Raw genomic sequence first — 17542 nt, 5'->3', positions numbered from 1 at the left:
TGGATCACAGTCATAGAAAAGTAACAAAACATGAAAAGGGGGAAGTCTCGTGGTGATCGGGAGATAGAAGCAGGGAGGAGCCGTCACTGTCATCATCATTACTTTCATCATCCATCATCATCCATCATCATTATCACCTTTGTCATCACAATCATCATCCTTTCCATCAGATTGACCTTCCTTATTTGATATAACCACCGTCTTCCTCCTCGTCCCTGGTTTCTATGCCCCGATCACCACCGCCCTAGTCACAGGCTCGTCACCCGCTGCATCTGTCCGTCGTCTCCATCCGAGGTGGGCTCTGGCGTGTACGCCTCTCCATTGGACGCAAGCGGCGGCGGCTGGTAGAAGGTCTGCAGGTGATTGGGCCGCGGGCCGAGCGGGGGTCGCCCCAGGCTGTAGGGCAGTTCCAGGGCGGGCCGCTGGGGGGGGCCAGTGGGGCTGCTGATCTCCTCGGGACCTTCAGGGCTGCTGTCCGGGTACGAGAGGGTCGGAGGGGAGTTGCGGGTGTAGAAGCGAGGAGGGGAGCTGCTTCGGCTGTACACCTGAGGGGAGTGGCGCGAGTACAGATTGTTTGGAGGCGAGCTAGCGTCTCGAGGAGCGAAGATGTTCGTCGGGGGAGAGCTTCGGGGGAAGATGCTGAGTGGAGGCGAGCGGCGGTCTCCGGGGTAGAGAGGGGAGGGGTTTGAATCCCGGGCGTAGATAGGTGAGGAGTCAGGGTCAAGGTCAAGGTCAGGGGTCAAAGGCAGAGCAAAGCTGTCGGAATCCTCTCGTTCGCCGTGATAGCGAAGAGACCCTCTCTCTTTCCCTCTTTTCCTCCCGTCCAGACCGCCATCTTTGCTCTCGAACAGGAACGATTCGTCCCTGTCTACATCCATCCCTCCTCTCCACACATCCAGTGCTCTATCCTTCTGCTTCTCATTCTCTCGCTCAATCCCTGCTCTCCATCCATCTCTGTCCTTTAAAAACAAGGATTCATCTTTCTCTCTGTCCATCCCACCTCTCCATCCGTCAATCCCAAACTCTTTCTTCTGTGTTATAAAAGTCTCTTCCTGGTCTGTCTCCCCCCGCCACACCTCCATCCTTCCACTTCTCTTCTCCAGCAGATGAGATTCCTCTCTCCCTCTCTCCATCCCGGCTCTCCATTCCTCCATCTCCTCATCTCTCGTCTGAGAGGTAAAAGATTCGTCCCTCCCTCTCTCGTTTCCTCCCCTCCAGTCGTCCATCATTTCGTCTCTTTTTAAGAGAAAAGTCTCGTCCTTCTCTCTGTCTTGGCCACTTCTCCATGCCTCCACACCTGCCTCCCTCTGTTTCATCAGCAGCGGCTCCTCCAGAGCCTTGTACATGGACTCAGACTCCTGTGGAGGAGGAGGAGGAGGAGGCGGGAGGGGCCTGTCCCGGTAACGCTCCCTGTCCCTCTCTCGGTCTCTGTCGGTCCCTACGCTCGGCTCCACAGTGCCCCGGTGACGTGACAGTGTGCCCGGTGTGCGGCTGAGGGTGGAGTAGGGCCGTGCCTGAACATCAGGAGGGCGCGCCTGCTGCCTGTCCTGGAGCCCGCGGCGACTCAGAGTGCCCTGCAGCGACCTGTCCCCGTCTTTAAGCAGCTCGTGGGACTCAGAGTCTCCAGAAACCCTTGAGTGTGACCAGCCATCCTGTAAGCGCGGCGTCGTGGCGTGATCTTGTCCACGTGTTGCGGAATGTGTCTCAGCAGCGTCTTGTGTGTGGTGCCGCGTGTGCGCCCAGGGCTCTTGTGCATTGTGCCGTGCGTTTGGCTGCATGGTGGCAGCCCAGCCCTCTTGGGGCGGCTGTGCGTGTCGAGTCAAAGTGGCAGTGTGTGTGAGGGCTGCCCTGTCGTGGTGCTGAGGCCGCGCCAGGCTTCCGTAGCGCTCAGGAGGAACCGGCATGGCGACCGAGGGCCTCAGGTTGCTCTGCACCAGCTCTGAGATGATCATCTTTTCCAGCGCCGCTGCGTCAGACAGGTTACGACGCATTCCAGCACCGCCGCTCAGATCTGTGGCCCCGTGGGGGGTGAGGAGGGCTGGGGAGATGTCGTCGCCTCCCATCCCAACTCCTCCCTCTCGTAGAAGGTCAGTGCTGCCCACCACTCCAGCTCGGGACCCGGGTGTGGTTCCCAGACCGTGCAGGGTGAAGGTGTTGGGGGTGTAGCCTCCATTGAGACACACGCTGTCCAACCCACAGGACTCCTGGCTCTGGGACACTCCACCTTCTGTTGGAAGAAACAGGAAGGTGGAAATTAACTAACAGGGAATTCATAAAAGATTCACAAGAAGATGTTTAAGTGAATGAATGTATGAATGGATGAAAGCGTTTGGGGTTCATGTTCCTACTGAGGGTGTGGCTTTACCAGAAAGATTTGGATATTGACAATATTCTTTAATGAAATGTTCAGTTATGTAGCCACATGAGAGAGATGTATGTGTGCATATGTTGCACAGGTAGTCTATGAATTGAACAAGGAAGTGGCGCTCAATGATTGGAGTGAGCACAATAAAGGAGGGCTCATACTCTGCTTGTTTCTGAAGGTTCCTACTGGTCCACGTTAAGACAGAGAGACAGAGAGGGAAAGGGTCAAAAAACATTTAAAAGACACACATTTCAAGGTCAAAAACTAGAAACAGAACAACACACGGGTATAAACCAAAAACTTTTTAAGCATTCAGAATGTACAGAAACAGAAAAATGATAAACTGTACAGTGCAAAGGTCTTAGGCCACTCAGGGAAATTCAGGAAGTAGAGCCCAAGCGATAAATCAGTCGCCTGATATTATTGGATAATATTATCTTATCACAGATATAAAAGGTATCCGCAACAAAAAAATCTGTTACTGAAATGCAATAGATAATAAGTGCACTAAGAAGCAGTGTCATCCTCGCTGTTTGTTTATTAGAGGGCAATCGCAAGTTATTTTTTATCCAAGTGCCTTGGTCTATACATATCATGGTCACCAAACTCTCCAATATAGATACCTGTATTGCCCTAAAAAATCTCGTATAGGTTGGTCTCTATTCAACACACAAAAAATGAAAAATAAGTAGACAAAGAACAGTTATGGAAAATTGTCAAAAAGTATGTCAGAATTGAACACATTCAACTTCCTTGAGAGTTGATACTGTGCAACTTAAAAAAAAAAAAACTTTAGGGAGTGGCCGTACTTGGACAATTTTGTGTGGCATAGGAGTTTTGCAAAGTACTGGGAGTACACATTAGCAAAAGGACAATAAAATATGCCAACATAAAGAGGGAGAGTAACTAATCTTAGAGGAAAACATTGACTCAAAATCAGGAAGAATCACAGAGCGTTGTGGTGAGATGTACCTGTGGAGGTGAAGGGTTGGTTGTACCCCTGGGCCAACATCGTGTCATAAGGAGAGGCTCCAGCATGAGTCTGCAGCACCGGATTAGTCAGGAAGTGATTCCCCAAAGCAGCTGAGAAGAGAGGGAGGGAAATAAATAAAACCGAACAACAGAGGACCCAACACTGACATTGAGTAGAGATAAAATCTTAACCTCGGTTAAGAGTAGGTGTGTTGTTAACGTCTGCAGCGATAAAAGACGATTCAGTCTGTCTGCGAACGGTGTCATTCCACATTCTCCTGATACGACTCTGGAATAGAAATATTTCACACAAGGTCAAACTGACTCAGACACAGTAAAAGAGAGAGACAAAGACCCAGAGACTCAGAGGTGCGGTGTATTGTAGTGTACCTGTCTGTTAGCTGTAGCCCTCCGACTCTGGCTGCTGGTGTATCGGCTGTTGGATCGCAGTGCAGCACCCTTCACCGAGTCCGGAGAGCTGGAGGAGGAAGTTACGCAGCACTGGGAGAGGCGCAGGCAACGGCCGTAGTCCTTCTGACCCTACATGGAATATTTAAAACATGTGACATATCTCTTTAGTCACCAATGATGAGGTTACAGATAGGGTCTTGCAGTTACATAAAGACACATGAACACAGACCTTCCTGGCAAGGGTGCAGTGCAGTATGGTGATGAGGAGGCCCTGGGCGGTGTTGAGGGAGGAGAAGAGGTAAGCCAGCAGGAGGGACGGAGCACACAGGAACATCAGGCCTGAGGACCAGGTGACACTCTGCAGGAAGAGCAGCGTCAGGGAGCCCACCGCCCACGCCCTGGAAATCACAGTTTATTTTCATTCTGACAAGAACAAGAGTTTACTTACATAAATCTGTTGATTTTTCTGGTCCCCGAGCTTAAAAGCTACCGTTGGAAACTTGAATGCAAATTACTTTCTGTCATATTTGCTTAAACTATATCCTGGCAGTAGTGGATGATACATATAATCTGTGCAAAATTCAGGTTCCTCCTCTTAGTGCTCCTAATGGCAATCGCACCTCCCCCGAAAAAAAACAATTACTCAGAGCCGAGGAGTCTCTAACGCAGCATCAATCACTGATTGTTAACTCCGGTAAAATTGTCAAACTAATATTTTATATTTGATCTGTGCTGATCAAATATTAAACCAGGATTATGTTACTGCATTTCCTATTTCCCGCATCGTACGTTTTCAGAAACATATAATAGTGTAGGCTACTTATAGCATAGCGTTCACATTTTCCATTTTAAAATCCAATACTTTTCCAAACCCAAATTTTCAAACTTCCAGGTACATTTCTTTAGACCATATATGACTTTGTGACTCTGGGTACAGAGGATGCTGTACCCAGAGTCAGTATATGGCATACAATAGCTGCCCTATCCACATGTTGAAGACAATTTTACACAAAGTTTGCATTTAGCTTTCTTTTCCAATTTTGTAATCCTCAGTCAACCAGGATTTATAGCATTTTTCAAGTCAGCTCTCAGAAAATGTGCATTTTCCCTTTAAGTCTGTTCAGTCCACAATCCTACACAAAAAGTTGGGCAACGTTCCACAGTCAAACATCTTAATCTTGGCAAACATTTAGTCTGTGCTGGCTGCCTGCTACCAGCACATAAAAAACACTATGCTTGTATGATCGATTCATTAGGGCATTTATTAGAGGCAATGGTCTGGAAACACAAATATTTTCCCGCACTCCCTTTTATCCATACTTATCCAGACTAGGAAATTGCTTAAATCAAATTCCATACTTTTCAATACTGCTGTCAAGACTGCTGTATACCCCTTTTTTTCTGATCTTGTAAAAACTGTGGATGTTTGACTTGAAACTTTTTAAAAATGTTGCTGTTTAACAAAATGCTAGAGCTTTAATATAATACAACTGTTTCATTTAATTCACATTGACTATAAATAACAATATAACAAATAAACATGCAACAGGACTGAAAAACAATACATTTAACTTTACTATTACTATTTATAATTACTATTATTCAGTTTACTTTATTTTTCAAATAACTTTGTGGTTGGAGCCAGAGCTACTTAAACACAATGATATCTACACATAATACCACACAACAGATCAGCATGAGACACTGTACTTACCTCAGGTTGTCATGGCGACTGGAGTCTGGCTTCAAAGCAGCAGTGCTGTGCATCTTATGTAAGGTCATCACCAGGACAACCAGGTTTAACTGAGGCCGAAAAAAGAACAAACACACATTAATAATGACCCAACATGATGTTCTTACACACTGATGAAAAAAAAAATATATATAAAAATGTTTGCGTCTGTATGAGAGCATGAATTCTCTGTACTCACAGTAATAACGACACCAACTGGTCCGAGGAAACTCCAGATGAAGTAATTGTCTGTTCGCAGCCAACATCTACACACACAAACACAAATCACAGTAAGAAAATAATCTCGTACATTATGAGAATAATCTCATACATCCCCCCCCCCACATGCACACACACACACACACACATTAGTCAACGTACGCAGTTTTTGAGCCGTAGCCTCTGAAGTCTATGGCTGCGGAGACAGCCACCACCAGGCTGGGAATAGAGTAGCCACACAGGTAGAAATACTTCCTCCTGGAGTTACGTCCCTCGAATACCTCCCGCTGCAGCAAGTACAGTTCCACCGCCTCCAGACACAACCAGCAAAACACTGACAGCAGTGAGAAGTGCAGCAGGCCAGCAATGATGGAGCACACAATCTGCAAATTCAGATAGAGAAGAAGGAATACTTCACAAAAAGAAATGAATAAACAACATGCTTTAAAATACAACAGTAGTGAATGAGCACTTACTGTATACTGCGTCTTGTTGGCACCGACAAGGAAGAGCAGTTCAGTGATGAGCAGGTTGGCCCACAGGTTGCAGTGGATGGTGCTGTGGTCTGTGTGCCACGGCGCCCCCTGGCAGCACAGGGTTGTAAGGCAGGTGGCCAAACACACCAGCGCCACAGAGATGCCAACCCAGGAAACCACATAGACGAGAAGCTCTTCTACACCGACGCCAAACTGATAAAAAGAAGCAGACGAGAAAGAAAGTGCAGAGGGATTTAAGATCATTTGCTATCTGCTCATAAAGGGTACATTTATGAGTGCAGGAACAAGTGCAGATGCAGGATTGTGAGCAATTATGGATGTATTTTGTGGTGTTGAGTCCTCGTGTTCCTCTGGACATCTTGCTCAGAAACACTTAATTCAATTTCATGGCAAGACAAAATAGCCTGCAGCATTTATCACTCTCTTTCTCTCTCTCTTTTACAGCTACAGTCCACAATTATCACCCCCTCTGTGTTTGACTTTTAAACAACATTTTGGACAGCAGGGTGGGGGTGAAGTCCAACTGTGCTTAAGCAAATGGGTGCATAAAGATGGAGTCGGAAAGCCTTTGTTGGTCGAGGATGGAGCTGGATTTATGAAGTGAAGGTTTGGCACCTGGCCAGCTTAAAAGAAGCAGCAGAGGCAGTGATATTGTGTAGAACGGTCCATTCATACATCTGCGCAGAGGCTAAATGCTACATTTTGCTCCACTGTCATTGTGCCCATAAACTGTATGAGAGAAGGTTCACGCATATCAAGAGAAAAAACACCCACACACCTAAACACTGTAGTGTTTTTGTGGTGTGTGTTACTTACAGCAGGTTGCTGATATGTCATGAGGACGGCGTAGCTGGACAGGTGGTTGCAGGCGCAGGTAGTGTGTGTGTTGTTGGTGTGTAACAGACGGCAGCCCTGTGTAGACCACCGGCCGCTCCCAGAAACCCCGGTTCCGTTCCAGAAAGAGCAGTTGGGGCCAAAGTGGTTCTCCAGCTGTGAAGGCAAACGCACAGCAAAACATATATAAGCGCATACAATATAAAGATACTTAGTGAACAGAGGGAATTTGTTAATTTTAGAGGTTAATAGATTTCCAAACAGACCTGCAGGTGCCTGAGAGTGAAGATCACTGGCTCGGAGAGATACACTCTGTTGGATCCTCTGTGCACAGAGGCGGAGATGACATGGGAGTTGACCACCAGGCTCCTACGCCGGGCCTCCGATCCCTGGCCCAGCCCCAAACCGAGCCGCATAGTTGAGTTCTGGGTAGTCAGGAAGGATCCCAGGTTCTTATAGAGAGAGAGGACCAGCTTCACCTGGCCTGCAGCGGAAAGGGGGACATAATAAAAGAGCAAATTCGAGACTCCCGCCTTACATTATATAATGTTTGGATTTTTTAACACGTGGACAAAAACTAGAATTACTTCCACCGCCCAATACTTGTCCCACCTATAGTTTACTAACACAGGCAACATACTTTATAATAACCAGCTGTATAAAATGTTGATCAGTTTTGGTTTGTGTCACAGACCGTTGTTGCTGTACTGTTGCAGAGCCAGCGCTGATATCTGCAAGATGCTGTCGCTGTCGTAGGAGTGAGGGAACGTCAGATCCTGTATGTCTGCCTCTGTATTTAGTACGTACACCTCCAGATCTGTGCACACACAGGAACAGACATACACAAAAGCTTAGACTTATTATTATTTCCATAACGTGTAGAGCAAAAGCAAGAAAAGAGATGGGCCACGTACCAACATTTGGTGCCCTGTCACTGAAGCGGCCTTCATAAAGATTGTTTGCCAGTAGAAAAGCTCCTTTCTCTACTGCGTCTAATAGCAGCGATGCTGAGCGTGACTGGTCGACACTGCTCATATCCGCCCAGGACACCAAAGCCTCAGGACCCAACAAGTTATCAACCGTCTGTACGACCGCCTGACAGAGAGAAAAAAAAGTGTTGAATTCTTACTCTTGATTATATATCTTTCTGTCTGTCTGTCTGTCTGTCTGTCTGTCTGTCTGTTTTACCTGAACATAAGCTCTGCATGTGCGTTCCCTCTTCTGCAGCTGAAAAGAGGAAAAACAAATCTAATGTTAGAATCATCATCACTGACATTTCCGCTCTCATTTCCAGGAAAGGTCGAGTACACCTCTGCACTGACAACGGGAACAAATTACCTTGTTATAATTGCGCGCTGCTGACTCTTTATTGGCCGGTCTCAAGGCCTGGAGCTGCGAGTCCAGGATGTCCAATAGCTGTTCAATTAGCTTGACAGACATGCTGACATCACCAGCGTAGATCCGCCCCCGGGTCAAGTTGACCAACTCCCCAGCGATGTTGGCCGCGTTCTCTCCGCTCTTAATCTAGAGTGAGGTGGGGGTGTTTGTAATGTCAAATATTCTGACATTTAAGAGAGAGCTGCTTGTTGACTGGCTTTAGGGGATTTGCACAGTGTGTTTGTGTGTGTGTGTGTGTGTGTGTTTGTGTGTGTGTGTGTGTGTGTGTGTGTGTGTGTGTGTGTGTGTGTGTGTGTGTGTGTGTGTGTGTGTGTGTGTGTGTGTGTGTGAATGTGTGACTAACCTTCTGTGCAATTTGGCTGACCCAGGGAGAGGTGCAGTTGGAAAGGTCAGGCCCTCTGGAGCTCCAGCCCACCGGAGACTGCATGCACTGATAGGAGGCTATACCTGCAGAGACAGAAAGGGTGACACAGACTGTCAGAAAGAGAAAGGACAGCTTGTGGTTTAAACGACCTGAGGTGGTTTGACACTTGCACATGTTTTTCCACGCATCTTTTACCCTTGCAGCCAAAAATCTCTTCATTTTTCTAGAAGCAAACAATATAGTTCAGCAAAAACAAAATGTTGTCACTTGGTTAAATATGGAATCATTAATAATGAATGAAAGACAAGACAGTCAATAAAACCTGAGTATATATTCATGAAATAAACAGGAAATCAGGAGGAAATATTATTTAAAAAACAAATAAATGTATTATCTGTTGAAATCAATTAATGGATATTAATTTTGTTTTCTTTTTTGATAAAACACTTTTTGACCACTTGTTTGCATAAGGACTCCATTATAAGGACAACAAACCTTACCTACCTTGAAGATGTACACAGAGTCTTATTGACAAGTGTGTAGGAACAACATTTTAAAACAAACAAATGAAGGGTGGGATTATTTGCCTTCCTATCAAAGTGTTTTAACAAATAAATTACCTATTTACACCTCCAGCAAGAAGCAACATTAGCATTAACTTGGGGTCGTGTTAGAGTCCACATCATTGATCCCCCTTTTATCTTGTTTTATTCATCAACTTCTGACAGAAACACATGGGTTTTTGGCTAATTCGCTTTAGTTTGTTGGACTGTCTTTACTAGCGAATGGCTAACTGTGAAGCTAGCCAGTAAATGTACTGTCAATAAAACAATATGAGCTAAAAGATGCTTAAAGCTCACGGAAGCAAGAAGTACAGAACTAGAGTGTCTGTAACACCAATTCTGAAAATATATTTATAAGACAACTGGCACATTGGTGTTCTGTTGTTTAGTATTTAGTATTAGATTATTCCCCTGTGAAAATATCACCTCTGTGCTAAAACCATGTTCAAACCTTTCAACGTGATAAGGAGGAGGCAAAGTGCACTACAGGCTTATCTACATAATCTGCATAACAGCTTTTGCTCAGAGGGAGCGCTGGGCTGAGGAGGACAGCTGCACAGCGAGAGGAAAAGGTTGATAAACCCAGCTTCTCTTGACTCTTTCTTCTTCTCTCTCATGAGGGCAAGTTCAAAGAGGGGACATCCGACTACATTTCAAAGGGAAACAAGATACAGACACACACACGCAGCTCACACACATACACACACACTGCAACACGCATATTGGCATGCTCACATCTGTACAGCGACACACACGCTACACCTACCTAGTGAACCTTTCGGGCATGGCCTCTCCACCGTCTCGCCCTTCAGCGTGGGCGGCCACTGCACCCCTCGTGCCACCCGGCCCTCACATCCGCCCACCTGACCGGGGCCCCCAGGAGCCAAAGGGACACGCAGAGGTGGACGTGGGGTCAGGGGGACCATGGCTGTGATCGGCCGCTGGTCAAAGGGTCCTCGGTTGATGACGCCAATGGGGTGAGAGGCCGACGGCCGCACTGGGGTCAACGAGACAGTGGCCGTGTAGGAGCGGACCGTCGTCATCAGAGACGAGAGAGGACCTGGAGGGATGGAAACACTGTTGTTTCTCTGGTTTCAACACATACCAGTATGTCAAATACACAAGTACACTTGTTCCACAAACCTTTAGTAGGCGGTGGCGGTGTAAACTGTAGCGGGTATCTCAGCACGTAGTAGTTGTTCCACACATACAGCTGGTTGTCTCTGGGGTTGTAGTCTATGGAGGAGATGTACTGGTAAGGGTTGGGGAACGGTATCTGAACGGGCAGCTCCTGTCCTCGGCTGGTGTCGTAGGCATAAACCACCATGTCGCTGCCCACTCGACCTTCTGCCTGCCCCTCATCATCCTGGAAGACGGAGCGCACGGCGTAGAGCACGCCGCAGGCCATGAAGGCGTTGCTCGCCCCGCGTTTGTCAAAGCCGGTGGCCCACGTGCCTTCAAAACGCAGGGTATATGGGTTCACCTGCAAACGAAAAATGGGAAAATGAGAGAACTCATTAATAAAGCCCTTCATTCTTTTCACTCATCGATCTGTTTTTCCTTCCTCCTTCCGTACCTGGCTGACCACGATGTGTCCATTATTGGCTTCAGTAGAGTAGATCACCCACAGGCCGTTCTCGTCCACCGCCAGATCAATGTCTGACTTCCCTCCCCAGCGGTAAGGCGAGGTGTCGTGATAGTTGGCATTGACCACCACCGCCTCGCCGCTCTTGATGCGCGTCCGCAGGTCATATTTGACCAGATTGCGCGTTCGCTCCTTGTTGTAAAACACGGCGCCGTCATACACCACAAAGCCGGTACCGTCCACGCGGCTAGGCAACCTAGGACAGAGAATGATGGAAAAATGAAGTATACATGGAAGTCATATCATATCATTAATTAGGAAAAAGAAAGTGAAATGCCCTGAAAACCTTTTTTTCTTTAGGAGCTTCTTATCATCCTGCAGGTGCTAAACAAGCTGATTTTTGCGTGTGTGCAGCATTTAAGGCCAGAGTGAAAATGGCAGACTCCATTTTCATTCTATAGAGAGGTACTAAATTAGTGTTAATACATTTAATGGCTATGACAGGTTACATACCAGTCACAAATAGAATCAAAAAAAATGTTTTTTATATGATACAAATCTAAGGTTTATAACTTTAACTCTGCTAGTTGCTTATTAAGTCATAGATACTTACTTTTACTACTAGATTCTTAACATTTGAATCCAAGCTGTATCCCCATTTTGAATTGATTGGACTTAAACTGAAAAATTAATTGAACCAATTTTCGATTTTCTTTGGAAGAATTGAATAATCGTTTAATCCAAAGGCGTTTGAAATGCCTATGTGTCCATAGCCCAATGTCTCATCTTCAGAAATACACAGTGTTTACAGAGACATTACTCACTTATATGTGGTGGTGACTCTGTTCTGGCGGTAGTCGTCCCAGGAGGCGTACTCATAAAGCACCTCGGTCCTATATGGCGTCCACGGCATGACGTAAAGCCTGTCTCCAGCCTGCAGTGGGTCCTTACACCATGCCCCCGACTGATGCTCCGCCTCCAGGAGAGAGGAGGCCGGCTGGACGCTGAGCAGAGAGCCAGGACACACGAAAACTGGAAGACGGAAGTGGAGGAGGGGAAGACAGCAGGATGTGAGAAAAAAGAGGAAGAGGGAGGGAGAAGAAGAGCGGGGAAGGAAGTGAGGTGGAGAAAAGTGTGGAAAGATAGTGGAGATGGGGAGAAAATGGATCAATGCATGAAAAATGGAATTGAATTAGATGCAGTTGATGCAGCAAGAGAAAAAGAATGAAGAGAAAAAGAGAGAGAGAGAGATTTAAAACACCTGTGTGATCTCAAGAGGCAAGCAACAGAAACGTAAAACTGTTGAAACTCACACACTATTAGCGTGTGTGTGTGTGCGTGTGTCTGTAGTGAGTAATACAACAGGGACACTGCAATGAAAGGTGTGTGAGTGTATTTATGTGCTTTGTGTGCGTGTGCATGTGTGTGTGCGTAAGTGTGGGTGTGGGTTAGTGCAAAAAGAGTGAAAAAGAGTGTGAGGTAGAATCAGGGACGCAGAAGGCGGAGCTAAATTTTGCCTTGAAGTGAATGAGAGGGCAGGTTAGTTTACGCCGAGCACAACGATTGGTCCACCCACATGTCAATAACTGAATGAACACATATGTTTACTGTACAGTCTCACACTGGCATGCAGATAGGCATGCACACACACTCACACACAGAAGCAGTGCTTGGTAAGCACACATCCAGAAGGATATACAATCACACACATTTGGTCTTATTTTTCCTATGAAGATAAATAAGGGGCTCTTCCTATAAGGGAAGAAAAGGGAAAATAAGCATGAGGAGGATGATCAGACAAGTAGGAAGGAATGATTGCAAGAAAGAAAGAAAGAAAGGTGCTTGTGTGTGGAAAGGAAAAGAGAGAAAAGGTAAGAAGATTATGTTTATGTTTGTGTGAGCAGTTGTGTTTATGTTTGTGTTCGCACAGAGTGACTGAGGGAGAGAAATAAGAGACAGAGAGATCGACCAGGAGCAAGAGAGGAAGAAGAAGGGGAGAAACCGGAGAAAGAAAGAGAGAGAGAGAGAGAAAAGAGGAAGAGAGACTATGTGCAGAACCTGGATAAAATTGGATAAAAGGACGGGTTTTCAACCACGAGAGATGGATAAAATGAGGGCGACAAAATAACCAAGTAGGAAATGAAAAAAAAGGGGGGCAACATCCAGCATGACTACGAAACAACGTCCTAGGGTAGGAGGAAGAGAGAGATGGCAGGAGAGAGGAAGAGAAGGAGAGAAAAGAGTGGGGGTCGGGGGGTAAGAGATCAAGATGCTACAATGTTTTGTCTTTACCTTTTTGGTCCACTTCTACTCAAGCATAGGAAAAAAAAGAGGGAGAGAAAGAAAGAGAAGTCAGAGGGTGAAAGAAGGGAAGTAAAGAAAAGCAAGCAAGAGAGAAAGAGAGAAAGAAAAAAAGAGAAAGAAAGAAAGAATTGCACAGATAAAGACTTTGGAACTCATTCTCACCACAAACTTTATAGTTCACGTAAGAAAGAAGAGAGCACAAAGGAGACCCAGCATACCCCTCTCCCCTCTTTCCTCCCTCACCCGCCCCATCCTCCCCCTTTACCCTCCCTCCACCTCTCCCCCCCCGATCTCTCCTTCCCTCAATCAGGCTCCTGTGGAGAAAAGAGAGCAACTCCCGTGGCGTGAATCTGAAAAAGAAAACACACACGCATGCACGCGCAAGTGCATACATGCACTCTCGCATACACACACTCACACACACACATAAAGAAGACATACACTATGCAAATGTCCTACAGTTTCCCTCTCTGTACTTTCTCCATCCATCTTTCATTATGTATTTCACACACACACACACACACACACACACAAACACACACACACACACACACACACACACTCCCTGAGAAAAAAAAAACTTCTATCCATAAATCTCTTAGGCATACAATTGACATCAGAGGTTTTAAGAAAAAGAAAAACACAAGCGTACAATATAGCTAGACAAATATAGGTTAAATATTTGTGTTTTGTGTACATATGCACATATTTGCATGTAATCAAGTTTGTGTGTGTATGTATGTGTGTGTTTATGCATGTGTTTACATATATGCATACTTACTGTAAGGGACGCACTCGTACTGGATCTCCAGGTACTTGTATGTTCCAGGACAGGGGTCTGGGAAGACGTCGACCCCTGCAACCACCACACACTGAGTCCTGTTGTTACACCTGGAGGACAGCAGAGGGGTGGATAAGTGAAAGGGATGATAGAAAGAGAAAACAATGAAGGGAGGGAGAGTGATTAACAGACAGGAAAGGGGAAGCAAAGGACACTCCATTTGTCTACTCTCCCTCTCCCTCTCACTGAATATTGATCAGTTCTTCTAGGAAAACACTGCTGAGTACACAGCTAATGGTGCAGTCAGCCACTCAGACTCAGCAGGAGAGATTACTGCACTCGCACGCACACATGACTAACAACAACAAGTATTGGCTTTGTCTAATGTTTCCTCTAACATGAATCCACAGGTACATTGTATAGCAGTGCACACATACTGTATGTACGAAACAGTAGATGCTCTCATTGATCGGTTTAACTGCTTCCAAAATGTTTGCACATACTCAAACAATACAAGAATGACACTACAATTTGCGACTTTGCTGTATGATTTAAGCTCTTCGGTCAGCGAAATGTGTAACACAACACATACACACCTCTGGGCCATAATCTTGAGTGCATCAGGGAGGTAACACTGTGTGTTCTCCATCTGGAAGGGGTCTGCGTCACAAATCTTGTCATCGGTGCGTCCATAGTTGGCGGTCTCCACCATAACCACGTCACTTCCTGGGCAGCGCAGCTCTATGGGGTAACCCTCGCACGCCAGCTCCCTACGCAGCAGCCCGAACGGCATGGCGGCCCGGGACATAGCTGCTCATGAGGGGTGGAGGTGGGGAAGACGGGGGGGATAAGATGAGGCAGAGGGTAAAGGGTGGAGGTAGAAGGAAAAGAAGAAAAATGAAATCATTTTTTAAGGACAATCAGATTTTACTATGTATTCAGACTGCAATGATTTGGAGGTCCAGTAAAGAGAAATCATTGTGATGTTTTCTAAACTAATGTATCTGATAGTCTCTTCCTAGGAAGTAGGATATACTAGATTTGTAGTATCCTATATTAACAGCTTAATATTTTTTTTTTGCTATACATAGACAGTTTTGCTATGCAAACTGTCATCTAACGCCCACCCATTGGCCACGATGCCCGGGATACAGTTAGCTGCACAGTAAGCCATACTATGTCCGACATTAAATAAACAATTCTCCAAAAGCCACAACAACCACAAATTTGCCCAAGAGGTCAAGTTCAGTGACTCTAATTAGCTGAGGTGAGCCTACTTCTTCTTCTTCTTTGTTGGGGTTTGACGGCCGACGGCTTCCGGTAGCGGAAACGCCCTCATTTATGTGTAACTTTAAGCCTTTACATTATTTAAACTGAAGTTGGGTATAAAAGTCACCCTTACGCCTTTTTTGAAAGGGGAAATGAACTCAAGAGAACAAACATATTTTTTGTTTGCTCAAAATGTGTGGTATTCTGCTGTGAAGTTTTAGCATGAGGGTCTATGGGGATTGACTCGGTTTTGGAGCTAGCCTCAAGTGGCCATTTGAGGAACTGCAGTTTTTGGCACTTCATTGATTTCAGTTATCATGAAGGTTGCCGACTTAGGAATCCATTTTCATAAAGTTGGGGAAGGCATGAGTGTTACTTTGAGCGAAATGCTAACATGCTCACAATGACAATGCTTACATGCTGATGCCAAGCCCCACATTTTCCAAATTTCATATCCAATAACTGTTGAGCAAACTCCATGAAAACCACAAATGTGAAACTCATGTTGTCACTTTAGTCAGTGGATCACCAAATTCAATTGGATTCAACCCCTATGGGATGTGAAGGTCAAAGCAATTTATCCAAAAGTTGTGGTGGACCAATATTGCCACCCATAGAGCTACGCCACTAGCAGCCATGCACAAGTGGTCACATTTAAAGCAACAGTGGCTCAGAGAGAACTGTTTTCGCAGACATAGTAGTCATGTAAAGACATGTATGGACGAGTTCCCTTTAAATACTATTCCAGGGATGTAATCAGCCATGAGAAGGTATGATTATACACATTAATTTCCAAAACACAACAAATGTCACAAACACCATACCCTGATTACCTCAATCTAGACATGCCAATACATAGCTGTAATGCAGACATGTGTGAGAGTTAACACTGGAAGGATTCCCAGATGCAAGCAGAGTGTGCTTGTTGACATAAATCACACTGCACCTCCACTGTGACACCTGCTTGTGATGTGATTCAGGTACCTGTATGTCACAATATCTTGTGTTTGAGGTCAGCGGGGAGGATAAAGCTCAAACTGCTGGCTGTCAGACGCTTGGTAAACACAGATTGATGAGAAAAATATTTCCTTTGAGGGGGTCTGCGTCACAAATCTTGTCATCGGTGCGAGACACTTTGTCACACGTCTCTGTGTGTAAACTCACCTCACTACCATATGTAACAGGTTTATTGTAGAAAATCACATTACCATATCCTTAATCCGGTTGTTCACATCATCCTGAGTATCATGTTCACACATAAAGAGGTGTTTGCTGCGTCAGGATTAAACCCACGGTTGAATCAGTATGCTACTGGTGTACTGTAACTGTCCATGGTGCTGAATGACTGATTGTTTATTAACTAGGAACAGGCGGCTCCTGAGGCAACAGGCTGAACACTTCAGATGTTTTGACAAGCTTTTGTTCATGCAGGTCACGAGATGACTTTGCCTTCGTTTAGCGGCAGTGGGTTCTACTTTTCATAACTGACTTTGCTCACTTTACAAAACAATGACTTACATAGGAGTCACGCAAATCTACCTAGCACTGATATCATCCATTGCTTCCTTTAAAAATAAATGTTTGTGATTCATCCTGCTGATTGCTGTGTCATGATCAACACCTCTGCATGATACTACCTCAGCACCGTGACTCTTACCTTGGTCGGAGGGCGCGACGTGAGCCAGAGTGAGCGCACACACACCCAGGAACCACAGTGACACAGCCATGCTGGGCAGGAAGATTTAGGACGTCACACCACCAGCCGCGTTAGGAGAGCCTGGGGAGGAAGAAGTGTAAGTGTAAGATTGAGAGTGAAGAAGTGCACTCTCTCCTTTTGTGTGTGTGTGTGTGTGTGTGTGTGAATCAGTGTGTGTGTGTGTGTGTATATTTGTTGGATTGCCTATAACAAACACTGACAGCAAAAGAGTGCACATGAGCAAACACAGCGGGGTGGTAGATGGACAGAATAATAGAGACAGACAGACAGACAGAGAGGAGGGAGAGGAATAGATAACAATTGAGCATTTGGTGCAGCGAAAAGTCCCTCAATCTGTTGTTACCATGGTGATAGCACAGTGCAGTCTGAGAGAGAAAGAGAGAGAGAGAGAGAGGGAGGGAGAGAGAGCGAGGGAGATGTGCTGGGTGTGTGTAACTGCGTGTTTATGAGTGAAAGCACACACACACGTGTGTACGTGTTTTAGGTCCGTAATTAGCCAGGCACAACAGTAGCCACTGACCCATAAAAGAG

The 17542-nt window shown here is 45.8% G+C and overlaps 1 protein-coding gene across 1 annotated transcript; it reads right to left on the bottom strand.

Moving 5' to 3' along the window:
• Positions 1 to 248: 248 nt before the first annotated feature.
• Positions 249 to 17021, bottom strand: LOC129095280 (adhesion G protein-coupled receptor L1-like). The gene is made up of 25 exons (XM_054603666.1): positions 16952 to 17021; positions 14622 to 14835; positions 14026 to 14135; positions 13233 to 13247; positions 11765 to 11972; positions 10932 to 11196; positions 10499 to 10838; positions 10122 to 10415; positions 8772 to 8875; positions 8369 to 8554; positions 8219 to 8257; positions 7945 to 8125; positions 7725 to 7847; positions 7297 to 7514; positions 7013 to 7186; positions 6176 to 6388; positions 5862 to 6082; positions 5680 to 5746; positions 5463 to 5551; positions 3978 to 4146; positions 3728 to 3877; positions 3530 to 3626; positions 3338 to 3448; positions 2527 to 2550; positions 249 to 2227 (listed from the first exon to the last, which is right to left on the bottom strand). Exons 1-25 carry the CDS (start codon positions 17019 to 17021, stop codon positions 249 to 251), a joined length of 5661 nt encoding a protein of 1886 aa, XP_054459641.1.
• Positions 17022 to 17542: the final 521 nt, after the last annotated feature.

Source organism: Anoplopoma fimbria, chromosome 9 (assembly GCF_027596085.1).
Source record: "Anoplopoma fimbria isolate UVic2021 breed Golden Eagle Sablefish chromosome 9, Afim_UVic_2022, whole genome shotgun sequence".
In the NCBI taxonomy this organism is placed as follows: domain Eukaryota; kingdom Metazoa; phylum Chordata; class Actinopteri; order Perciformes; family Anoplopomatidae; genus Anoplopoma; species Anoplopoma fimbria.
The sequence above is the reverse complement of the archived record's forward strand: the minus strand, read 5'-3'. Positions and strand labels throughout refer to the sequence as shown.